Source organism: Emydura macquarii, unplaced genomic scaffold (assembly GCF_026122565.2).
Source record: "Emydura macquarii macquarii isolate MOO-44397 ecotype Brisbane River unplaced genomic scaffold, CSIRO-AGI_Emac_v2 contig_2768, whole genome shotgun sequence".
NCBI lineage: Eukaryota > Metazoa > Chordata > Testudines > Chelidae > Emydura > Emydura macquarii.
Window position 1 is genome coordinate 7784216 of NW_027132905.1, and position 26953 is coordinate 7811168.

The window sequence follows — 26953 nt, forward strand, 5'->3', positions numbered from 1 at the left end:
TTGTTCCACAGCAGGATAAAACCAAGACCTTCCAAAAAGTTTTTTTAAAAAAATGAGAACAGCCAGGGGCTAGGGCAATCTCCTGAGATGTGGGAGATGCAGATTCAGGCAAGAAAGGGCACATCCCAGGCGAGTGTCTTAATTACTGGGCTATTGGCTATTCTGGGATTGGGGTGTCTCATTTTGACTAAAATTGTGTCCTCTACCTGTGAAAACTTCCAGACCAGATTTGCTAAAATTTACGTTTCCATGGTTCTCGCTTCTATAGGAGCAATACCTATATAACTGACACATCAGTAGTGACAATTACAAGAATAACGAAGAGTTTCTGGGTCATTATATCTTGTAGGACAGAGATTATACCTCTTTAAAACAGACCTATTTAGACATACATTTATAAGTACTGGAGTCATCTGCTGAATTTAAATTTAGAGCAAAATAGGAAAAAAGCCATTTTGAAAGGGGATTTTTCATGTTTATTCAAGTATGGGCAGCAGTATGCAAAAATATCCTTAAAAATATAACATAGCAAAACAATCATTTTAAAGTTAACAAAATGAAGATATTTAATAGAGTTAAATGAAAAAACCTCATTGCTAGAACCATGTTTACTACCATGTAAATAGAATCACGAAGGTTATGCTAGCGATAAACACAAAAACATAATAAAGCATAGTACATTGTAATGCAATGGTTTTGTCTATCAATTTGAATTCAAAATGGGTTTCCGCCATAAGAAAAGAGCCTTCATGACTACAAAAGTAAAAACGAACTTTCCTTTGAGGGCAAACATTTTAAAATTGCTTTTATTTATCAAAGACTAGTAACTGTTTGGGAAACTAAAACACTAGTTTTCAGAGTATTTCAAGCTAGCAAAATCTTGACTTTTGTATAGCCTAGATTACAAGAGTATTTGCCCAACAGGTAAACAATTTTTACACTGTAATACTGTGTATTACACTGTAATTTTGGGGGGTGGGGGGTGGGAGGGGGGAATAGTTTCAGGCAAAAAAAAAAAAATCAAAAGTTCCAAGGGCTTTTTTTTTTTTTTTTTTTAAAGAAATTCTATACCAAATCACAATATGTAGGCTGCTTCACTTATTTTGACTAATCAGCCATTTTGAAAAAAACCATTCTTATCTGTTCAATCATACCAAAAAGTTACATATTGGTTTCTACAGGAGATCTCATAACACGATGTTGTCCCTTTGGGTACAATAACTGCCTGTCATCTCTTACAATTAAATGAATTTAATACTCATGAAATGTTTTGGATTGACTGAAATCTTCTGTCCAAACTTTCACTTCACTCTGTCACGTCACAGCAGCTTTATGAGCAGGTCAAAACGGTAGTTCAGTACATGCCTGTTCTATCTTTAGGATCTCTGCTAGTATTACGGATAAGGCTAACCATTAATTGCTGGTGGTTAGTGAGATATAGAAATTTGCCCATCAAACAAAAATTGAAGTCACTTATTTTATATAGGGCAAAATAGCTTTCATACAATGGTAATGTTGAATCTGACCTGGGCTAGGCTTTATCTTCTATTTCCAAGCCTCTGACCTACCCAGTTTCTCTGTACCTGCTAGCAATGTAATTAAACAGTAATTGCACTCACAGGTATAGTGTGATAGGAGCTGCCATCTTTGCCAGCACAGAATTTTAACATATTTAGTGTCAAGCAGTTCTCAGCCAGCCTATTCTTGCATAGATGTGTGATCTGTGATACCCACAACACAGATAAAACTAAACAGAATGAAATATATCATGGATCTGCACCACACAAAACTAAGAAGCCCTTACAGAGTCCTAGTCTTTATGATAAGCACCAATTTAAAAATGCAAGGGCAGCACTTAGCAAGTCGGCCTCTGCAAAAGAACATGGAGGGGCAAGAAGGCACTAGGATATCTATGCTTCTGTTGGTATTTAAATTCAAGCAGATGCATAGACACAGGCAAGCACTAACTAGCCTCTATTTCATGCTTAGCAACAGCATCAGGAATGGGTTGACTGGATATGCATGGTAATATTGCTAAGATTAGAGTACTAATGCATATGTAGCCAGCCTGCCCATATTAAGCACTAGTTCTGGTTTGTGCATACCCATGCACCCATTCCTGAATCATTTACTTAGCTTCAGCTAAGCGTACACATGAGCATAGATGAAGCCAGTAAAAAGGTTAGCCTTTGATGCAGTGAAATCTTGTAATTTTTGTAGAGGCCCTGCAACTGAGATTTTACTCTTTTTAACTTGATGTACCATGCCATTAATTATAAAAATTATTCAAGAAAAGATACCATCGTGCTGAATATATTCAGATTCATAAACTTACAAAGAGAAACTGGGCATAGGAAAATGCTCAGTTTGAGTATGGAAGGCCTGATTTTTTGGGCAACAGCTGAATTTGTAGCTCATTCAATAAAACCATCACTGGCTGTAGTTCAAAGGAATAAACAGTGGTCCAGAAGATAAGTGACAAGGTAATGTTACTCCCCTTTTTCCTGAAAAAGTTTTATTTTTAAAATGCTGGAGAAAAAGTGTTTAAGATCAAGTACAAATACTTATTCCTGTACAAGACAGCATTATAGCTCTGTGAAAATGATCAGTTTAGCTTTATTCCTTTAAGGCATTTCATAAGAAACAGAATTTATCATGACATGTAAACAATTGTTTTCCTTTAAGAAGATTCTTTACTTATGTATTATGTGATACAGGGATTACCACATTTAAGCACAAACTATGTCATTCAATAAAAGGACACAAGAAGAACTTAAGTGATCAATATCTTGGGACTGCAGTAACTAGCTAGTTAGCATCTTTTAATAAGTACTTGAGTTTTAGAGTTTTTAGACTACCTCCCAAACATTTCATCTTTTGGTGGGTGTTCGGGATAGAGAAAGGGAAGGGTGCATAGTTATTATACATGACAACAGTCTTTGCTCTGCACATAAAAACTTTAGAATTAAAAAAAAAAAAGAGAGTCAGGCCATAATTCACTTCACCTAGTATTCTCAACAGTACATTTCCTTTCCTCCTTTTTTCAGGGAAAGGAATTACCCAGAGAGTCCCTTTTTTTTATTCAGTGTTTGTACTGACAACTTTGGCGATGAAGTCCTCTACTGAGAGACACAAGAGATACAGCACGCTGCTCCACAAGCCTTCTCACAGTTGTACACCAGTGCACCTCAACACTGACCCTGAAGTATTTCCTATATGGGAGAAAGGGCAATTTAATCTCCATATACATTCAATTGCTGGCTTCTCTGATAAGAATGCCAGCTGCATACCTAGACCAGTGTTTCTCAACCTTTTAAGTAGCAAGTATCCCCTAACTTCTGAACATTTTAATAAGTACCCCAACACTCAATTTTCCACAGGATTTTATATTTACAGACTAATGTGAGCCATATGTTGGAAGAAGGGCTGAGTATATAAGGCCGTTATATGACTGTCAGATCGTATGGGTAGGGGTACCACCGCTACACCGGGGGTGCACAACTCAAGGATGTGCCTGGGCTAGAGGTGATGTTGGCCAAAGCTAGGAGGCTCTGAGTGGCATGCCAATGCTGGGGAATATAAAGTGCCGCGTCAAATTTTTTGCCATAGACTTGAGAGAAGAAAGGGGTGAGAGAGAGACAGGGAAGGAGGGCGAGAGAGGGAGAGAGAGACAGGAAAAGAGGGTAACTGGTAAAATTTGGGGCTGTCATAGTTGTCAATTTCACTGCTCAGCTAGAGCAGTGAAATTGACAAGTTGTCTGGGCACTGGGCCTTGAGCAAAGAAGGGGGCTGCCACCTGGATGTCAGCCCGGGAGGTGGGCGAGCTGGGGCAGAGGAGGCTTCCATGCCGGCTGGGGCCCAGGGATGTGGGCAGGCGACTGCTGCCCATCTTCAAGCCGAGGAGCTGGGACTCTGCTGGAAGCCGGGGGCTGCCGCCTGCCTTCCCCAGAAGCTGGGGGCTGCCATCAGCCTCCCAGCTCAGAGCTTGGACCTGGCAGGAAGCAGGCGGCTGTTGCCCACTTCCCCCAGAAGTCGGCAGCTGCCGCCCACCTCCCCTTCACTCTGTTTTTCCTCCGGGTACCCCCTGCCTGTGTCTCGCATACTCCCAAGGGTACGCGTACCACAGGTTGAGAAACTATGGCCTAGACTATATGAGGGGACACTTGTTCATTAGGAATGGGACAAAGACCGCCATTTCACACAGGACATAAGTCTTGATAGTAATGATTTTTGGTAATTACCTACCACATCCACATTTAAACTGATGATCTAGAAATAAAAGGCTCTGCACTCAATTGCCAATTTGCTAAGCCATTCAATATTCAAACAGGATGAGAACAAGATATATTAATCAAATCTGTATCAGAAATGAAGTATAGTGTCATCACTAATACTGCATAGTAACTGCTGAGTGACTTAAGAGGCCTAAAACATGCCAGTTCAGGATAGGTAAAACAGACAGCTAGCGAATTTAGCTCCTTTGCAATGTAAGTACAGCCATTTACAAAAAGTAGTGTTTATGCTAAAATACAAAGGGATACCTAAAAACTAGGCCTTGGCAACTACATCCAAAACAGCATGGGTGTATATCAAGGCAAAACAAGAACTGACTAGTACAGTGCACACAGCTTACTTTCTATCAATTACTCTTTAAATCAGGGGTGTCAAACATCCGGCCCCTGGCGGCAGCGCGTGCTGCCGTGACATCTCGCAGTGTTGTACCCTCTGGCGCCAGCGCACGATGCCGCCAGAGAGTGCAACACCGCGAGATGTCGTGGTGTCGCACGCTGGCGCCAGAGGATACAACCCCACGAGATGTTGCAGCGTTGCACCGTCACGAGATCTGTGTACTCTGGCGGCAGTGCGTGGTGTGCTGTGTGTACGAGACACAGCGCTCCAAAAGTGCCTAGTATTTCGATTTATGGTATGTATGGCCCACTTGAAGTACATTTAATCCAAATCTGGCCCGCCATAGCAAATGAGTTTGACACCCCTGCTTTAAATGGTGGATAAAAGCAATGTTACAGAACTGGAATGGAACAACACTAATTGCTATTCTGCGACACAGATAGTGTATATATGACTGCGCTTTCCATAAGTTAATGCAAATGTTTTTACACCACTCCATATTTGTAAAAAAGAGTATTTCAAGATGTGTACACTTAAATCACATTGTTCAAATTGAGGCAAACGTAGCTGTAATAAAGGCTAATATCCTTTATGGCAGAAGTCTTCCATAAAATGTTGCACAGCTACACTAAAAATACTGACTGAAAGCCGGAACTGCACATGTTCAGCAAAGAGAATGTACAGTTCTATTAACACTAAAAATCTATTATATGTATTTACTCCTAAAGTCTGTCTTCAAAATTCTTGTCCCTAGCTGACAATGAAGAAAATATTTTCCAGTTAGACATATGCCTGTTTAAATTTCATATGAAGGAGGGAAAAGATATTGCAAATTTTTCAAGAGACTCCTCCCTCCCCCGCCAAAGGGCTCAATTGTCACTTTAGTATCACAAGAACAAATTGAAATGTAAAAATGATCAACAATACATGATGAAATTGGTCACAAAGGGGGTAAAAGTTAAACCATAATATCTGTTCATGTAGCTTACAGTATCCACACTGGAAGTTTCTCTAGAATTAAAATAAGTTCACTAAAAGTATAGTTGAAGGAAATACTTCAGCACTATGAAACTGAAGAGATAGGATTAAGGGGAGAGCCCATTTGTGTAAGTACTTTATCCAGCCACTGAAGGGGCCCATGAAGATGAATTTCTATCCAACATGGAGTGCTTGTGACATCTTGCCGGTGATATTCCGCTCCCCAGCCCTATAAAAAAATGAACAAATGTTATATCTTTCATGTTATGAGTGCACACACTCTTAATCCAAACTAATTTTACCAAGAGGAAATACAGTGTTAGCTTTAAATGTCCTACAGCCTATTAGAGGTCCCCATATACTTGAGAACAGTTGTAAGCTAAAGGGGAAGAAGAGGAAAAAGGAAAAAGAAGAAGGATGGTGTTGCTATTAAGGCACTGGACTACAGCTCAGAAGCTCTGGGTTCTGGTCCTGTTTCTAACACACACTTCTTGTGTAATCTTGGCCACGGTTAATTCCTATGTTTCAATACTCCATTTATAAAATGGGTATATTTCCTTTCTCCTAACTTCTGTCTCCTTTGTTTATGCCTTTCAAGAAAGAGACTGTCTCAGTATGAGTTTGTAGAGTACACAACATGATGGGGCTCCAATCTAATTTGGAGCCCGTAGGGACTACTATAAAACAAGTACATAACAGAAAAAGTGCAAACACTAATACTGTATAAGGTAATAGATGGACTCCATATGATAGAAGCTGCAATTCCACAAGCTATTGAATTTGAAGCTGGTATTAATTCAGGGAAATCCTATGGCATATGCTATGCAGGTTAGTCAGACTAGGTGATCAGTGATCCTTTCTGGCTTTAATAATCTATTAATTTACTCTAGAGGCCCAGAAGAAAGAATCCCAGGAGTAAATTAGAGCCATGCTATTTACTTCAGAATATCAGAAAAACAGATGCCTTTTTACTATGATTATAACATCAAGTGAATTTTCAAAGTTCTTTCTTAGTACAAAAACATGCCATATGCTCCACAGGATACTGTGCAAGGACTACACAGACAGGATGGAAGAGTGACCTCAATAAAACCAAGAGCATCACTGTTTCATGCCACTTTTTAACATAATATATTATTTTACAAATATGTTAAGTCTACTGTGTTATACCCTCTCCTCCTTTAAAATCCACTTTTCACAAATGCTTCTTCCACTGACCACCTTACCGTGATCTTTACACACCCTTCCTTTTTTTTAGCTGTGCAGACTGAGATCTTTAAGCCAAAGGTCTGTGTCTTATTCTGTTTTCTATAATGAGCCATACACTACTATAGGGCTGTACAAATGCTCAAACAATTTGTTTCAACCTTGAATACCCAATATTGAACATCCTTAAAAAGGCCAGATGCAGTAGAACTTAGTGGCACAATTCATCTCTTTTACTTCAGTAAAAGTAAGTCAGACCACTACTAATACAAAACCAGGTTTTTTTTAAAAACACCGACACTGAGGAACTTTTTTTTTTTTTTTAAATAAAAGAAAGAAGAAACATGAGAGCATAATTTGGCTACATAATTTTTTTTTTAAATCTCCCTTTGTTCTACCAAAAAGTATTCTGAAGGCCCGTAGGGTTGATATAATTCATCTGTTTAAGAACTCAAGCTTTTGGGGAGAGAAGGAATTGGGGGAAGGCACGGGGAGGAGTCAAACTGCTATTTATGCATTCCTTCAGTTTTCCCATATGGATGACAGCTATTTTAGTGGTCCAGCAGGTCACTTTATTCTTGCCCCATCATTCAAATTGAAGTGCAAGAGTACATTAAACCTTCTTGAAAAATGGAAGTTTACAGGAGTTATAGCATGCTTCTGACCTGAGAAAGGAAACATTTAACTAGACTAGATGGAATTACTATGGCCAACATACTCACCTGGCAAGTATCTCACACATAAAACATTAACGATACTCCAACACAAGGTGTCAGATTAAAACGTACAAATCATGGTACATCACAAATACCTTTCTGCAATATAGTATCAATCCCAATCTGAATACTTTGCTTGAACCTCTCATCTCCCAGTAAATTTAAATGCTTAGATATAAAAAGACAGAATTTATTTACCTTTACAAAACTCATTCGAATGGTACACATTTTGGTGAGCTCATACACTGCCTCAAATCCATGGTTGACAGACTGAGCTAAAAGCTGAGCAAATTCCTGATTATTAAAAATTTTTAGGCTGCAGCCACTGGGTATCTTGCATACAGTGGTAGGGTGAAAGCCATGATGGTAGTTGCAGTTCCTGCTCTGTACAAATATGCTGCTGTCACTTAAGCACTCAGCATAGACTTCCCCACCAACATAGTAGAGATGAACTCCTTTAAAACAAAAGGAAAAAAAAATAAAATAAAAAGTTGTTTCAAGTTATAATCAAGCTTTATTACTGCAAATACCTCCCTTGAGGTCTGAGACAAATTTAGTCAGCCTTCCATTTGAAGAGCTTTCCTGAAAAGGTATTTTTCCAGTTGTATGCACATAAGCAGTTTAATACACTTTCTCATCTCAAACAACTTCATTTTACATCAGCCACTAGATGGCCTTCTCTCATCAATTATAGGACAGAATGCATAGTGTCCACCTAAAAGTGGCACCACATGTTGCCAGAACAGATGCATAGCATAACCTGCAGGCATATCTCCATTGCTACAGTGATCAAACTCACGCCCTCTCCCAACACATCTTTCAAGATCCATGGGTCCTACACACGCCCATCACAATACCTCCTCCAGTGCACTAAATTCTCCAATAGCAACTATGTAGATGAAACCAGAAACAATGACTACTCTCAATGTACTCTCTCAGGAAAATGATAAAAGACAAAAACACTATGACACCTATGAGTGAATACTTTTCACAGAGCAACCACTTTGTATCTGACCCATCAGTCCTCATCCTCAAAAGAAACCTGTACACCACATTCAAAAGTGGAGTCTGGTAGCTTAAATTAATAACTTTGCTGGACAATAAAATCATGGACTGAGGGGAGACACTGGATTTATGGCTTATTACCAGTATCTATAACAATGGATCTCATCCAAGAGTACATATAACTCTGCGGGTACGCAGAGGTTTTCCAGGGGGTACTCAACTCATCTAGATCAGTGTTTCTTAATCTGGGAGTTGCAGCCCCTGGGACGGGGTGTGGTCATGGGATGGGTTTAGGGGGATTGCAAGTGCAGTGCCAGCATTAGGGGATGGCAAGCAGGGCAACTGCCTGGGACCCCATGTCACAGGGGGTCCCGCAAAGTTAAGTTACATGCTTCAACCCTACCACCAAGGGCTCAGGCTTCAGACAAGGCTCACAAGTGAAAAGCAGGTTCAAGTATCACACTGAAATATAACAACAATATTTATAGTCCAATTGATTTATTTTATAATTCTATTGTAAAAATGAGAAAGTAAGCACTTTTTCAGTAGTAGTGTGCTGTGACACTTCTGTATTTTTATGTCTGATTTTGTAAGCAAGTAGTTTTTAGTAAGATGAAACTTGGGGTATGCAAGACAAATCAGACTCCTGAAATGGGTTCAGTAGTCTGGAATGGTGGAGAACCAATGATCTATAATCCTCTAACAATCCCCACCCCAGCTGCTTTACCTTTTCCCCCAGCCTTTCCACCCTATGACTTGAGGTGTGATAAGGGACAACTTCATCTTGAATGGCCCCTTGAAATGTGTTAACTGCTTATGCTAAACTACCTGTTCCATCCTGTATTTAGCTATGACACTGAGTAAGTTTCCAAGACCTGAAGAGCAGCTCCATAAGATCAAAAGCTTGTCTCCCTTACCAAAAGAAGTTGGTCCAATAAAAGATATTACCTCACCCACCTTGTCTTTCGAGTAGTATCCTGAGACCAACACAGCTACAACACTGCATATAACAAAAGAAGACTGAGCTGATCTTTTAGACTGACTGCTGTTGGTGAACTTCATAAGGTCCACAGGGAGTCTGAGGTGGCATGAGGTTTGAGAAAAGGAACTTCAAAGCAGTTTGCTTTGTCAGCCAATCAACTGCAAGTGGCTCACGGTGGATTTGGGGCCACGCCTCTCTCTCATTTAACTCTGTTCAATTCTGCTCCTTCCCTGCTCCCACTACTCAATTGGGCCTCTTCAGGTTAAGATATTGGTTGGGGATCTCTAAGGAGGTGAGTTGGAAAGGCAGGCTGTGTAGAGTTAAAGAACAGTAGTACATAGCAGGCTGCGACAGAAAGGTCTGCTTCTCTTGGGGGAAATAAAACTCAAGAATGAAATAACTTTTAAGCTAGATAATTCTGAAATTTCAAAAGTGTCCTGTGGCTGAGATGGAATGTTTCTACAGAAATGTAAGAAGTTTGGCATTTTTGGTTACCATGGTTGTGTTGTTATAGTGAGGCCAAGAAAGGTGAGACATTGAGGGTAAATTTCATAAATAGATAATGTAACTGTATTCCCTTGTCAAGATAACAGAAGTCATCCTAGAAAATAACTGTCCCAATAACAGTGTCTACATTTATCCCAGAGTTAAAATTCCATTATTAAGGATTAGAGATTTTAATTTATGCAAGCCTATCTACACTGTCATTAGCACAGCGCTGTAATATTGTCTCCGATATCTACACATTTCTAACCTATTGATGGTTCCTGGAGTTAAAACTGACTCCACATCAAAAGTAGCCCAATAGTAATGCAATTTTGAGAATAATCTGAACAACAATTGTCAGTACTAAAAAGCGCTTTATAAAGCAGGGCAGTAAGAAAAGGGTTCTCATCTCAAGGCTTAGCTAGCTATTGGCTTGAATAAAGGAAGGCATATAAAGGGACATTTTAAAAATTCACTAAAACACTTAAGATCTTGAGCAGGCTTCATCTGTGTGAAAATTGTGTGTCCATATAGTGCTATCAGCTGAAAAGTATGGCAGACCCAGGGGAAAACTTCAAGATCCTGCAAGATCTGTCAAATCCAGGACCATCCCCATTCCTCACCCATCTTGGATTCACTCAGACATAACAGATCCTTATAGCCTTATTTTAATTTTGCTTTCAACTTATGCAAGATATTTGAACATACTATAGACAGCCCTCAAATATCCTGTGTGAACTAAGAACAAAACTTTGAAATATTCCTAAGCAGTAGCAAGAACTTTTTCTGAGGAACAAATCTAAAATAGTAATTGTATATATGGAACTTGATCGATATTCCCAGGATCTGCAATTCTGTTAAAAGTGCTGGCACTGAATATAGTACAGTCACAGCAGGTGTATTTGCTAACTGTATCCTGCCTACTCTAGAAGAAAGGGATTTCTATATTGTACATCATTTAGATTAGTTGTATGGATTCTGTGATCGGCATTCTCCAATGTGTACCACATATATCAAACACGTATAAATCAAAATTTGTTTAAATAAACCTTTTCTCCAGGCTCATTTTATACCATTGCAGCTACCATTTATAATTTCAATTTTTGTACATTACGATATACCTGTTCTCAATGAAGTCTTTGCTTGTCAACTTACTGCTATTAATCATAAAGGAGGCATAAAGTACATTTATGAATTACCTTTTCCAATATGTCGCCTAGTGTTCTCAATAGTTGAGTTGCGATTAACATTGGACAGCAAACCTAAGCAGAACCTGTTTTTATTGTTAGAAGGATCTGTAAATCCATCCACTAAGACACTGGTGGAAGATGCATGAAAAGCCTCTCCAACGCGATTGTTTAATTCATAGTAAACAATTGAACACCAGTGCTTGGGCTCTTCATAAGCAACAGGTTGAACATCTATAAGAAATTAAATTAAAATAGGTCAACATGTATTTCAATCTACAAGTGTTCAACAATCCCTTTCACATAGCAAACAATTGCTCCCACAATCTCACGTCTGTATCTTATGCTTCGACTTGAAAGGCAGTGTGATGTGGTTAAAAAGGACATTACCAATTTGCTGAAATCAAATCAATTTAAAAGAAGGTAAGTAAAAGCACCTCAGAAACTACACCTGCCTTGAGTTACTCTGAAAGTTTTGTTTCACAATCATCTTCTTATTTTGGTTCCTCTTTTCCCCCTTCCTGAGGCTTATGTGAAAGACCCACACAAACAAAGGGGAAAATTATAAAAGAAGTGCTGCCAAATAAACAATAAGATTTTCTATATAAATGTATTTATAATTGACATTTTGATGCCTGATCTTCAGGGATGCCTCACACACACAACTCCATGTCCAATCAAAGGTAAAAGATAAGTTCTGAACAATTCTGAAAAAAAAATAAGACACCTAACTGTTAAAAGAAGCACAATTCAAAAAGAAGAGGGTTTTTGTTGTTTTCTTCTTCTTAACAGGTTTAAAAACAAGCCAATCAACAAAACGGTGTAAAAATGAATTAGATAAGATTTGTTTCATCTTGCATTCTCTTCCTGGGGGCTGCTCCTCCTGGTATAACCCTGGACTTCTTCCATTTGCAAGTTTTGCATTGGTAAGTAGATATAAGGTACTCCAAGTCAACCACTGAATTTGGCTATTAACATTAAAGAAGCAAACTAAAAATTAGTCTATCATACTATCTTACCTCTGCTGGATATATTTGGCATAATTTGAGGAATCATAGTGTTGCTTGTGTCCATAGACTGTGAATTATCCTGTCCCATCTGATCTTCAGGAGGCATATACGCAGGAGGCGGAGTATCAGCTTCAAGCAAGGAAAAAGTGAACAAGTTAAAACTATAAAGTGAAGACTGACAGACAGATGCTGTCAAGTGGAGCATAAGGCCTTGCTCTGCTCACCTAGCTAGGACATACTTACATTTTGTCAGGTGCTTGGTTATTAGAGTGATGAGTGTATACATGTTGGTTAGATATATGTATTTATTAAGAGTCCCAAGTCAATACTCTTCAGCACAACTCACTGCTGTAGTATTTGAGGTCTTATACGAAACTACCATTCCGTACTATTGGATGATGCTTAATATAAGCTATGCCCTCCATGATCTCCATGACATGATTTATGCGTGTCAAATTCCTTCTATCTTAAGAGAAGACTATTATATGTTAAAATATTTCTTCTCTGCATTGCACTTCATATTTAAAAACACCAAATTCATTTAGTAACCCCACTTCTCCAAACCACACGTCTAATGGTATTTGAAAAATAAAAACTATTACAAATAATTCACAAGAGCTCTTTCTGACCCATTTCAAAGATTAAGGAAAAGTAGTAATGAATGATTAAGAGTATATTTAGCCAATATCAATTTATATCAGAAACAAACAGAAGCAAAAGGGAATTGCAATAGCTTTTGGTATTACCATATAAGCATATTTTAATTTCTCAGCAGAGATCAAATACAGATTGTTCTCACCTGGTAGCTGAAATGGACTAGACGGTCCAGAACTGGCAGGGGAACTTGGGTAAGTGCTGCTCACTGGAGAAGGTGGGTAGGGACTGTTTGGTGAAATGGAAAACGGCGTGCTGTTGGGTTGCTGGAAAGAATCTGGAAATGTAGCGTTGTGTGGCATGTGCGGTTCATTGTGGCTTAGGTTCCTGAACTGAACTAGAAGGCTGTGCTGTGGATTGAATTCACTATGTCTAGGCACTAACACTGGAGGTAGAACTAAAAAAACAAAAACCAACAAAACAATCAATTAAAAAAACCTGAGTTAAAAATATAGCAAGAATGAACAGCATAATATAATGCACTAACTATTCACTAACCACAAAAAATAAAGTTTCCATTAACAGTTAAGGGGGAGCAACAAAAAGGAGTTAGAAGATTTAAGTGCTTCTTACAATTTGTAGATTTTTTTAAAATATACTTTGTAAAAGTACTTTACTCTTCTGCTCTGCTTCACAGTATATTTCACAATACTGAAAGCAGTCATTTGTTACCAGTTAAGTGAGCCTTTTTGTACAGAGCAAGCATACTAAGTGGAAAGTACTAATGATTTTAAAGGATTAGTGTCCTCCTAACATATGATTAAGTGCAAAAAGCTATATTAAACTCTAAACTCAAGTAAGAAAATTAAAAAGTCAATGTTTCTACAACATTAGCAATCTAAGTATGCATCTGATACATGTTATTTTGGATTGTGTACACACGCTGTCAAACATTCACCTTTCTACAAGCACCACTGCTGAGTTACTGTTGTTAGAACTGCAACTTACAAATTCCCGATTTGTGCGTGCAAATTCTCCACCTTAATGTTGCATTAAATCCTCCTATGCCCACTTCAGTGGAAAGCTGATTCCCCTGCTAAACATACTTCCCAGAAATTACAAGACTGCCCTTCTCCCATTCCCAGCTACAAGAACTCTACTTTCCTCACCATGCTTATCTGTGGGAACCTTGTGCCAGGAACCTGGATGTATCTATCATTCCTGGTCTGCCCTCTCCCAATCAATCACCTATTGTTTAGAGCTTGACTGGGGAGCACCACAGACCCTCCACATCTTTTCTTCCTGTGTCATGCCCACTGTGACTGATATAATGCCTAGTTGATTAAAAATATTCAGACCTACTTATATGAATTCTGAGGTTTATAGATAAGTTTCTCAAACAATATGAAGTCTTCAATCAGCTACTTTTATATTTAGGGCCGAATGCTGGTCACAATGAAGTCAATGACAATTTTGTCATTGTCTTTAAGGGAACCAGGATTTAGAAATCTCTTCCACAGATCATACGCTACACAGTGAACTATAGTTATAAGACTTTTACAGGAAAACTGCACCTGTTCTAACTAGAACGTTATACTCCATCCTCCCACTAACCCAGACAACTAGCAAAGCAACACTTTCTGGGGACAATTTGTTCAGTTTTATAGAAAGCCGTGCTCAAACTTACCTGGGCTCTCCACCCTTTTGTAGTGGTATGGATTGATACAAACTTCCTTCTGTTTAGATCCAAAAGGAAATTCACAAATATCCAATGGCTTCAACTCATGATGACTCTGTAGATCCGGCCAACGCCAGACACGACAGTATATAACATGGGGCAGGCCTTTTCTGTGAGAAACTTGAAGTCTACCATCTAAAGAACGAGGAATAGTAACACACTTGCTGGGTTGTCCGGGACTGCTCAAGGCTTTTTCTAATTCTTCCATAGCACCTTTTTTCTTTTTCAACTTTTTTACCAAAGCATCAACTGCCTTTTCCGCCCATTTTTCCTCTTCATCTCCTTGTTTCCAGCCCAATAAACGCTTTACAGCTGGGCTAGTAAAAGAGAACAAACTGGCCATTGACGTCATTTGACACAAATCTTCAAGAAACTTTTCTATAAATAAATGTCAGTGTCTACAAAAAGCAATTGGCCAACTGTATTATTTCTTGGAAGATAACACCTGATTGAATAGATGTCACTTATAAATCAAAAGGGACGATTCTTGTGATTTGGTCCTGTTTAAAAACAACAACAAATAGTTAGCCTCGGGGGGGGGGGGAAGAGGAACGCAGAGCTGAAAACAATTCAGATATTAAATAGGAAGAGTAACTATTTCCATCCTTGATGGTGGATCCAATTTTTGGCTTCTTTTAAAAAACCACTGGAGTCCCCAAGTCCCCACATCACATCATAGCTACCATCCTTCTAATTGAAGGAAAATGTTATAAGACTCCTTTCAGACTTTATCAGTGCTGGCTGGAGGGGTGCATGGGTGGTTTCCAAGAGATGTAATGTACTCCGTTCCATCTCCTGTAACTTTGGATTTCCTGACATTGGTTGGTTTAATGGGACTTTAATCCAAAGTTTTCCAAGTTAGCTTTTTATAACACACAGTTTAGTGTAGATATGATTAAAAAAAAAGTACAGAACTTATCTGCCTAATTCCTAAGAAGTTTACTAAACTTCAAAGGGAAGAATTAATCCTACTCACCAAAGGTAGATACTGACAAATTGGGAGACATAGGTAACTAACAGGATACAAAGGCAATATTCTGGAGAAATGTATCCTGCCATCACCTATCTGCTGAGAAGGGAGAGGATGCTAAAGCTTCTACCAGGGTGCTGTTCTTGGACTCTGCTTGGGTATTCCACTTTTTTGTAGCAGACTAAATGATGAGATTGAAAGAACTGAGTATAGGTAATAAAAACAGAATTCAGACATGGTCAGTGACCTTTGCCACTTCACTTATATGCCTCCCCCCAGTCTCCTGGCTGTTGGGAGAGGGATTATAAGCAGTGGATTTTCAGGCTTTTGCAATATGTTTTCATCCTAAAAAGCTGAAAAGAGACACTGCTGAATAAGTACCAGAAATAAGACCTTTACCATAAAATGTTTAAGGGAGTTAATTTGAAACAATACTGTTCTGTACACAATGTCATAAAGAAACTGTGTTCACGCACTGCCCTGTTTTTTACTACCCACCAAATTCTGGGGTAAATCTGTTTTTTTTAAAAAACAGGGAGTAAAGATGACATGAGGAAACGATGTGCTGTGGCAACTAGCTGATAAGAACTCATGAAATCCCTTGTGAATACTACACAAGCAAGCACAGACAATGAGCAGCTGGCAAAAAGCAAGAGCAGAGCTAAGAGAAAGGATGTCAATAACAAAAGATGCTTCCTTTCTTGCTACAGAGACTGCCAAACAATATTGTCTCTCAGCTTTTGATCAACTCTGGTGAATGAGAACACCTAACATACTCTGGAACACTGAATCTGCATAGAAGAGAAAAGAACCTATTTAAGTATTCCAGTATTAAACAAGATAAAACTACTCACTTCAACAAGTCATTACTCTCAGACTACTGTCTTTAATCATCAGAACTTTCATCGCTTTTCTTGTAACGCATAAGAGGGAAAGTAAAATTACTACACTAGTTATTACACTTTATTACTGCATTAGCAGCAACTAAAGCATTAACTTAAGCCTACATCAAGCAATCATTCTGAATATCAGCCAAGGATAAAAATGTGAGTATTCTGAACCAAAACATTAATACTGTATCCACACGTGGACTCTTTTTTTTTTTTTTTTTTTTTTTTTTTTAAATAAAGGAACACACACTTTCCCATGATCAAAATAAAAAAGGTTAACACTACTTTGTACAGCCCTTCTACAGGAAGAAAAACCGTCCTAGATAGCCTTCTTCTTGATCCAGTGGCCATTAAAGCCAGTAAAGCTGTTAAAAGCTCTGGGAGGTTTGCCTAAGAAAGTAATAAGGAATTCAAATCTGGGAAAAGTGTCAGTAGAAACCCTATTTAAAATACTTTTACTTGCTCCTCAATACACATCATATTAACAAAAGAGAAAAAATAAAGGAGAGAGCTGTTATATTGCTTTAATAAGCACTTATTCTTTGCTCCATAACCACTTTATATTACGGTGATATTTTTTAACAGCAATCACCCATGACTGGTTTCCAGGCAAAATAGAAGGATATGCCAAATGGCTTTCATGTTATTTCAGTGAAAAGTTGCTTTTCTGTCTGAAAGATCATGTATATGGACAGCCTTTACATATATGCATTGGTACCAGTGACAGGAAACATAGAAAAGGAACAAATCTTGACCAAAAGAGCAGACAAAGTTTATCATCTTAAAGAGCATGCAAGTTTAGTAAAAGACAAGTAAAAGCTGCTCAGTCAAAAGTAACTTACTTTCCAGGTCTGATTACCATTCATTTGTTAGCTCTCATTAATACTCTCCATCTTCAAGCTTCCTTACAAACATTAATTCACTCTGTAAGGTAAATGAGCATCATTCTCATTTTTACCCAAAGCCAAGCAGCAACCAAATAGCAAAAAAACAGACCAAAAATCCACAAAATAAACTTTCAGGAGTTTTATACCACTCCTAATAAATAAATGCCAAAACCACTGTGCGTCCATGTAGAATATCAGGGAAAGGGACAAAATTTCCCAAACACACGTTCTATTTTTGACAAGTTTAATGTAGCACTGAGAGGGAGGGAAAAAAGCAAATTACAAATTCTGCTATTTATATTATTTTAAATCAGAACCATCTTTCTGTCCCAAAACACATTAAATACTACCAAGTGGCAGAGCACAGCCACAGGAAACACTTATTATGGATTATTACAGCACATGCATACCCTGGAGATCCCTAAGCATTGTAACTAATTTTAGGACATTTCTTAGAACTTTTCTTCTAAACTGCTACCATCAAAACTGTTCTAACATGGCTATCCTATGTGTCATGCAATAACAAGTGCAGAACACGTATCAATCAATATTATTTTATTCTGTATGTGCCATGACAACATGCAATATATATCTGAAATTTTATCTTTTTAATATTCCTTTTGTAATATTTGATACAGATACAGTAAGCAAATGGCATTTAAAACCATAATGGAAGTTAGAAATAAAGGTCATTAAAGACAAAGAGGTGCCTTATAACAACCAGCCTAAGCAGCCACTTCTAACAGGAAAGCAGCTTTGTGCTTAAGTGTTCTCAATTTTGGCAAAGTAAGAATCAATTGGAAGGAAGCAAGTGTCAACAGAATTTTGTTAGAATTATCAGTCTTACACATACATGATTTTAGGAAAAAATGTTGGGGTAGATGAGATCATCATGGTCTTAGAAGTCCTGCTTTCTTGCTTTCAGTGCTCAGTAATCAGACAGCAAAACTAAGAGGTGCTATATTCCTGAGATCTAACAAAAGAAGTTTGAGGCTTTTGGGGTTCTTGGGGGTCTTTGAGAAAAAGTACCGTATCCATTCCACTTCTCAGGAGAATGATAAAGACTACAAAGGACGAATTGATAACATACTAAGAACCTGTCTACAGAGAACAGGTTGTTATGAAATTGTTAAAAGATATCATTTGGGAAAACATTTTATTTTAATATTGCTTATGCACAATCCTGGGTTGGTTTTTAGAACAGCTGAAAAGAGAAGGAGTAATGAAAAGACCATCTCCTCTCTTCATGTGGCACAATGTTATACAAAGAGGAACAGAACTCATATTGGAGTCTGAGACTGTGGGGTTCAACAAACCATTTCAGACTGGTCTTATCTTTTCCAAGCTGTCAATTCTGAAATACACTAAGAAAGTCTTTTAAAATAGCTATACTGACCCATGCTCTGTGCAGCATTTTGGGATGTATGTACCATCTAAAGGGAAAGATTTAAAATGAGAAAGTTCCTTTTTCACCATTTGGCACTTGAGTGGCAGTTGTCCTTATATTTATTCTCTCAAATGGAAGTGAACAATTAATGAACAGTTAATAACATGCAGAATAAAGAATAATAGTTAGTGAATAGTTAATGAAGTGCAGAATAAAGAGTCATTTACAAGTTCACCTAACCTTATCCAACATATGTACTTGAAACAAAGTCTTATGCAAGCAGTAGTAAAACTGACTCAAATACCCATTGTCAATTTATAGGTGGTTATTGTACTAGATTTGCTTCTAAGATCCCTCCTAACTTCACAGAAGATGAGGAGCTAAGAATTTCAACTGTACAGAAAAACAAACTAAAATGATACTGTTAACTCAGCAGAACTATATAATTTGTACACCATATAATGAACAACTTCATATACCATAAATCAATTTGGGCTACCTGACAACACGATCAGACTTCCTGGTCATCTTAAAGGGAAATGCATTTCCACTTTTTATTTAAAAGCAGTGTAAAATCAATAACGTTTCTAGCAGGTTAAATGGTGCGGTGAATTTTGCTTTCATTATAAGCTCTTGGGAGATGCCATTTAGACAGAGCAATATTGATGAAGGTTAAAGCCTTATTTTAATACAAAACGTAGAATGCAAAAAAGATTTTATTTACTGGTAGACTAAAAATCCTGATAATTTCTTTGGGTATTTTTAATGCCATAAAATCACCTTTTAAGTTATTTATCTAAAAAAATTAAATGTGTTTTTATCCTAAAAACTGCCATTTTTAAAGCGCGTTAAAATTTATGAATAAAGCTACGTACCTATCCTACATTGAGATTCTTCACTTGTGTTTTATGCAGATAATATAGGGTCAAGAGCCAATTATAAAAAGGTTCAGGAGTACCACAGTGACTGTTGCTTGAAATATTTCAATGGAACATCCACGTTCAGAAGTCATTAACTTTCCTGACACTTAAGAAAGGGCATATTTGTTATAATTAGTTGCAACTGCATTGCAACATTTTGTATCACCAAAAAGATCATCTGTTCAAAAAGGAACTTTAAGCTGAGGTGCTTATTCAGAATGGCATACATAAATTACCCAAGACCTCATCTCAGACAACAGTAGAGACTGTTCATTGTGTCTAGTTTCCCTTTCACAAAAAACTGTTCACAACTGCCTTTTTTTTTTTTTTTTTTTTTTTAAAAACAAGCCAAATAAAATCCCTTGAAATCTAGAGAATCCACAGTGCATTGCCTAATTTTCACAAACATCTATCCTACTCAGCTATTTAAGGGCTTGGAATGTCAGGTTGTTTGCCCAATATTTTGATAGCCTAAACTATACAAAAACACTTTAATATGTCCATGTTACGCACATGGCTCTTTAGCCCTGGTATAAAAACAACGTAAGTTGGTAGGTGGCATGGTGTGAGCTTAGTTACTGAACACAAGAGAAAGTAATCTCTATATCCAAATTAGATTTTGGGGCAGATTTGATTTATAGATCTAGACTTCTTTCTAATGGGTACAGCAAATGGAAGGAAACAATCTGTGTGAACAAGTCCATTGTCTGAACCCCTTCTTAGTACCTTATCAGGCTAGCTGAATATAAACAAAGTTGGTTATCAGTGGAAATGGCAAATTAAGTTCACTTCTCAAGGAAATATTTTATATGCAAGTTTTTCGGCTATTGAAACAAACAACTATGGGACTGGTAGCTGAAACAAACATCTGCCCCGTCACTAAGATTAAACAATTCACATCTCTATTTTTACAGATTTCTCTTCCTCTTAGACCCATGTGAAAAAAATTGTACATACACGTTTCATTACAAACACCTCTGGCCCAATATCATGGAAACCGAGCATCTGGATTAATAGGACCTGAACAAAACTCATGCCAGAACATATCAACAAAAGGTGACTTGTGGTTGGTATATTATGATATGAGATAAACCCTCCATTTCTCCATCTGAACTGTTAAATAAAGAATGAAATGGACAAGAATTGCATAATCCTCATCAGCTTCCTTCCACTTGTAATCCATTTGTGTTGCACTGCGGGAGCCCAAGAACTATCCTCTTCCTGATGGAATAATCTACTTACTAGCTTTAAAAATACAAGAGACCGAAAAACAGGGATTCCTGCACACCATGTGGAATCTGAAACAATGAATGTACTTGTCAGTACTAAGAAGTGGCTCTGAGTGACTCAGTTTCATAATATAAACAACAAGCTACCCACAAGAATTATCTACACAATTGGAAGTTTGGTTAGAAGCTCAGCAGTCATGTCTGTTAAGAACCGTGTACTATGGAAGCCATTTGCAGTTCACAACTTTATTAGCCCCACAAATTCATAAACATTAAATATGTGCCAGAGATGGTATTTTTTACCTTAACTATATACATCTATTTGTATATATACAGATCTCTACCATACGAACCCTTTATAACATCTCTTCCTATGATGGAAACCAAATAATTTGATTAACAACATAGTCTTTGAAACTGAGGCAACTGTACTCTTCTTCCACTTCACCTGATTTTGTTTAGAGTCCCTTCTTTCTGCTGCTGTTTGCCCTCCATGGAGATATATTTTCTGGCATCAGTGATGCCAGAAAATATAAGGGTCCCTAGTGAGCTAATTCATTTCATATTCACTGCTAGTTTACACTGTAGTCCCTCTCTATGCATCCATGTCATGGGATTCATTAGGGTCTTTTCTTGAGGACAAATGTTCCTTGGTTATTTCTAGGAAGCAATGATTACGATAGTAGAGTTGTCCATGTAATTCTACCACATATATGAAGATTTGAATGGTCACTGAGGGCTTTTCTTCAAGTACAGTGCTACAGTGGCACAGCTGTGTAGCACCTTAGTGAAGACACTACTACACTGACAGGAGAGCTTCTCCCATTTGCGTAGATAATCCACCTCCCTGAGAGGTAGTAGCTATGTCAACGGGAAAAGCTCTCCCACTGTCTACATGAATGGTTAGGTCAGTATAACTACGTTGCTTGAGTGTGTGAAAAATCCATATCCCTGAGCAATGTAGTTGTGCCAATATTGATCTGTAATGTACACCAAACTGACAGCAAGTTACTTTCCCATGCTGAGCAAGTTCCATTTTAGGTCATGAATGAGGAACTTTCATGGGATGGTTAAAAGGAAGCCTGCACTGCCACTGCTTATGCCATATCTGTTCTGTGAATATCAAGTTTCCTCTTCAGAACTAAGAATTCAGCTTCTTTCACAAACACAATCATCTTAACTTAAAAAAGAATCGAGGACAACAAGGTCAAGAAAGAATCTACTATTAAACTGGAAGTTCAGCAGTTTTTTGAAAAATGATTTTAACTTTCAGCCAATTGGATTTCTACATGTCTTAGTGAAAACTGATTTCATATTACCATTAAATTCGCTTGCTGCTATCCAAACATGCAGTGTAAGGCAATATATTTTGGTAATTATATAAATAGAAATAAAAAAATTGCTTGATCTTAAGAGACAAGCTTTACCATTCACAACTGAATGATTTAACAATAAAAGCTATGAAGAACTTCAAATGCTGCTTTCCAATTCAATAATTGTTCTTTTTATTGCCACACACCCACATCACTTGAAACAGATTTTTTTTAAATGAAGCTTACCAACAAAGATAAATATAAAATTAGTCATTCTAATCAATATTTTCTTAGATAATATACATGTCTGACACTTGATCTAGGCAAACTATGGCAGGTGCAAACAGACAACTTGCAATTAATAAGAATCCATATAAGGAAATCACCAAAACAATAGCACAAACACATGCCTTTGTGGGCAGTTTTAGCAGAAAGGTATCAAGGACTAGATAATCATTTAAAATGAACTACACTCATCACTAAAGGCACCCTCTCAAAAAAACTAGACTGAAGTATGGTGAAAATGTACATAACTGCAACCCAGACTATACCTATTCTGTGGAAAAATGGAAGACATTCGCCAGATCTGTCAAGCCAGCACTTTTCAAAAGCCCTACAGTACATTAAAAAAAAAAAAAATTTAAGAAGCTACATAAACTCTTCAAAAAGTTTAGCTGCCCATGTGCAAGAGCCTAAACACTGCACAAGATGTTAAACACTATCTATGAGAAAATGAGTTGGACACAAAGTCAGCCCTAGTTTCACCAGAAAGAGATTTTATATACTTGCATGAACATTTTGCTTTTTAAAAAGAGGAAATATATACAGAAGATTCCAGTTAAACTGTGTTAAAGCTGTGACACTTACAAAAGCTCCAGGATTTGTAGGGAAGACTGACAATAATAATTCACTAATGTACTTCTTCCCCTTGTACAATGAGTTAATGGCAAAATATTCTGGATTTGTCAGTTTGTGACATCCACTGACCCAGAATTTGGAGACACTATCTCATAGTTGGTGGATCAGTGGCAACTAGTCTGACAAAGATCCTTTGTGTCAAGGATGACAGTCCTTGGCAGGCTCAACCTTGGTAGTAGGAATACAGACTTGGCAGACACTGCTCTACACCTTGCCAATCTGCACTAGACAAGCATGTTGAAATGCCAGCCAAACTCTTTTGCATGATTTTAGAAACACTGCTGAAGAGGTTTCCACCAAAGAGCAGCATAAGAATTTACAATGGGGCCAAGGATGTGAGAGATAATGTATTAATGTTATTAAAGTTAAATATGCAAGTAATTTTAAACGAGGTATCATTGTTAGCCATGAAATGCACACATACTTCATGTGGTAAGGATAAATACCATTAATTTGCATGAGCTTGACCCCTTACTGCAGGAGCTTCAGTTCGTTGATGTAATAATTTAATATAAAAAATCAACTTCTATTGTAAAGTCTTTTAAAGTGTTCTTTGTAACAGGTATACTGATTTGTTAGAAGAGATTTGCACTGATTTGCATTTTTAAATCAGATCAGAAAGTAAAGATCTTTGGGGAACATTACATATTACTATCACAAAGAAAGTCTCTGTGTAATGACTTAGTTCTTTGTTTTTAAAATAGAATTATTACAAGATAAGGTACTTTCACTTAACACCTCTCTAAAAACCAAAATCTAAAAATATACCAATTACAATTCTTGATTTTAAGATTTAATCCACTCAAAAGACTGTTCAGGCAAACCCTGAAATGTACACTACATTTAATAAACCATTATTAGCACTCCACATTGAGAGAGATGAGAATAATTCTTAACATTAAGAACTTTATCAAATTGAAGATTATAAAGCAGATAATCAAAACTAGTGTTTAAAGTCTGACTTTATAGCAAAAATAAGGAAACAAAGAAAATTATGATTTATAGCCTTGAGCTCTTTCAGGTTCAGCCATTGGTTAAAATTCAGGAGGGCAAGGAAGTTATCCAACACTGTAGCATGTAGCCTTCAAATATACTTCTCCATCAGTAACTAAACATATCAGAACAGTTCAATCCAAGTCCTACTGATGACAATGTTCACTCATTGCATCCCACCCTTCCTTTGTACTCCTCATAGCTCTAAAACTCCCCCAAGAAGAGGGAAAGTATAAGAAGTTACTTTCTCCTTCCCCCATTCATTTTAATCAACTTTAGTTAACCTGTGTCTCCTTTACTTTCACTGAAAGATTTCTTTCAAAATTTCCTCCTCCCTCTATAGTGTATACCCTCCATATTTGGTGGCAAAAAAGGCTAGTTTGGCTAAGTTCGGTATTCCATTGGGCAGGTGTTTTTTCCAAAAATAAATGCCTTGAGGCCATTAACAGTAATTTCAAGGCTTAGTTTGATTCAAGTGAGGTAAGTACAGAACCACTACTGTATTCCTGTGGAGATCAAGTTATGAAATCTCGAGGCAAAGGAGACTCAACTACATAAAGATTACTTTAATCTCAAACCTACATTTGAATGTTTTCAAGAAGTATACTAACTAAAACACCTTTACTGAAATTACTAGTTTTTCCATCACCCTGCACCACCATTGGTTGCTGACTATAGGGAAACATAACAGTTTTTGAAGAACATGGCCGCAAAATGTAGTTGAAGGAATGGGGGAAAAATGAGGTTGAACACAACAAAAATCAGGATTCAGAATTTGCTTGTGACAAAAAGTTATGGTACTAATGAACAGCAGGTTTTCTTAAGCATTACCGTAGCTGGGCAAAGCATGCACTGAATAATCCTTACCTTTGGTTTTTTTGTTTTTAAAAGGCCGACCACTATAGCTGAATATTTGGGGGTTAAATTAAGTGGCTCTATTACAGTGAGAGAACAGCATGATATGGTATCTACAATTGCATTTTGCAGCTATAAACAAGACAACATAAAGTAAACTACAATAAAACAAAATTTGCCAGTTATTCCCTGGATGTCTCATTATATCAGATCTCCAAGTTATCCATTAAGTATAATTTTTATAATTTCATAGCACCTTCCATTAAAGAATCATAACTAATGATAAGAATTAGGAATATAAAAACCTAAATGTTTAAACGGTAATCAGCTGTTTAAACATTTTAAACAGATGATTACCCTTTAAACTGGCAGAGGAGCCACAGCTAGGCTTGGCTCACCTCCCCATAAGCGAGAGTTGCCCAGCTACAGCTCTGCACACAAGGCAGGGGGAGCGCAGCTAGGCTTCCCCCCATGCGTTTAAACTGATTCTTTATTAAACTAATTTTTATATTCCTAATAAGAATTTGTCATGGAGATCACGGATTCCATTACTTTCTGAGACCTCCATGACATTTCCCCTTCAGCTTCAGCCTCATGCTTGGAGCAGTGGGGCCGAGGCCGCCGGCCTCAGAGGCCCCCACAGTTCTGAGCTGTTGGCCCTGGAGCTGTCAGCTATGGATGCTGTTGGAGCCACCCCCAATCCTCTGTGGGCTTCTGTAAATTTTTGTTTATTGCCTATGACCTAAAAATAACAGTGACAAAACCTTAACTTTAATCATAATGCACTGTACAAACATTAGTGAAATTAGCCTCTGGGAGGTAGGGAGATACTATCCCCACTTTACAGAAGAGGAAAATTTAACAGAGAAGTTAATTAGTTTGCACGAGTTCACATAGGAAGTAACAGAACTGGGGGGGAAAAAACAACACAGGTCACTTGACTTCCAATCTTGTGTTTGAACCACAAGACCGTGCTTCCTCCATTATGTCCCCCTAATCAGATCCACAAGCCATGGAAACACAGGAACTGCCTTAATGGATCACAGAAATACTCCATCTAATCCCATACCCTGCATCAGGCAGTGATCTATACTGCATGAACGTACAAAAAATCCCATAATGCAGTGGTTCTCAACCTTTTTTAATTTGCAGACCCCTAAAAAGTTTCCAATGGAGGGGTGGACCCTTTTGGAAATCTATTGTCTGTACATAGTCAGTGTAAGTCTTTCGACATAGCCGAGAACCACTACTATAGTAGACAATTACAGAATAACTACCTGCCCATAAATGTCGCACTCAATGGCTAATGTATGCCACAAATTATGAGGATTTACAGCCTTGTTTAAGTTGTATATAGTGTAACGATGATTGTTCTTATTAGCTGCTCATCTTTTTTAAAATCCTGCTAAATCTTAAACTTCAACAAGTTGAGGCAACGAATTTCATAGCTATGCACACGTAAAACACATTTCCTTTTATCAGCGCTGAGCTGCTTTGCAATTTCACTGAATGTCCCTGCCCCTTACATCTGTATCACCAGAAAGTGTAAACAGGTGAAACTGAGCAGCACTTTACACCCCCCTCTCATACCCCATCTGAAGTCTCCTCCCTAAACTCACCAATCCTCTCTCCTCAGGCGGAAGTGTGTGTGATTTGTCTCTTCGCCCCTTCTGCTTCTGCCCATCCATCTACCTTTGTCAGGCCTCTCTGAAGCGCCTCAGTTACTGCTCAGCCTTGACAAAACCTGAAGAACAGAGACGCTCTGTCTCTACAGAAGTGACTAGAGACAATAGATCTGACTGTCACTTAAACTCTTCATTAGGAGACTAAACCTCCCCCCCGCCTCCCGCCCAGGGCCTCTCATCCCCACCCACCCCCAGCCCAGGTCCCCTCTGACGCCCACCCATTCCGCGTCCCCTCACCCCCCCCCAGGTCCCCTCACCCTCCTCAGCGCCCGCCCGCCCGCCTCACCCCCCATCTACCTCCAGCCCAGCCAAGTCACCCATTCTCTCTCACAGGGACGGGACGGGACGGGACAAGCCAGCCCCTTCCCCAGGGTC

General features: G+C 38.0%; 1 protein-coding gene across 2 annotated transcripts; it reads right to left on the reverse strand.

Moving 5' to 3' along the window:
• Positions 1 to 469: 469 nt before the first annotated feature.
• Positions 470 to 26540, reverse strand: SMAD5 (SMAD family member 5). Of its 2 annotated transcripts, XM_067566542.1 has the most exons (8): positions 26513 to 26540; positions 14481 to 15031; positions 12999 to 13250; positions 12209 to 12328; positions 11202 to 11423; positions 7728 to 7984; positions 5744 to 5836; positions 470 to 3212 (listed from the first exon to the last, which is right to left on the reverse strand). In XM_067566542.1, exons 2-8 carry the CDS (start codon positions 14881 to 14883, stop codon positions 3189 to 3191), a joined length of 1371 nt encoding a protein of 456 aa, XP_067422643.1. In that variant the 5' UTR covers positions 14884 to 15031; positions 26513 to 26540; the 3' UTR covers positions 470 to 3188. The 2 variants fall into 2 exon arrangements, with proteins under 2 accessions (XP_067422643.1, XP_067422642.1); XM_067566541.1 differs by having other exon boundaries at positions 470 to 5836.
• Positions 26541 to 26953: the final 413 nt, after the last annotated feature.

Coding starts and splice junctions, on each gene's coding strand:
- SMAD5 (XM_067566541.1), bottom strand. CDS start 14,883: ATGACGTCAATGGCCAGTTTGTTCTCTTTTACTAGCCCAGCTGTAAAG. Junction 12,329..12,998: donor TAGTCCATTTCAGCTACCAG/GTGAGAACAATC, acceptor CCTTGCTTGAAG/CTGATACTCCGCCTCCTGCG. Junction 7,985..11,201: donor TAGGCGACATATTGGAAAAG/GTAATTCATAAA, acceptor TTTGTTTTAAAG/GAGTTCATCTCTACTATGTT.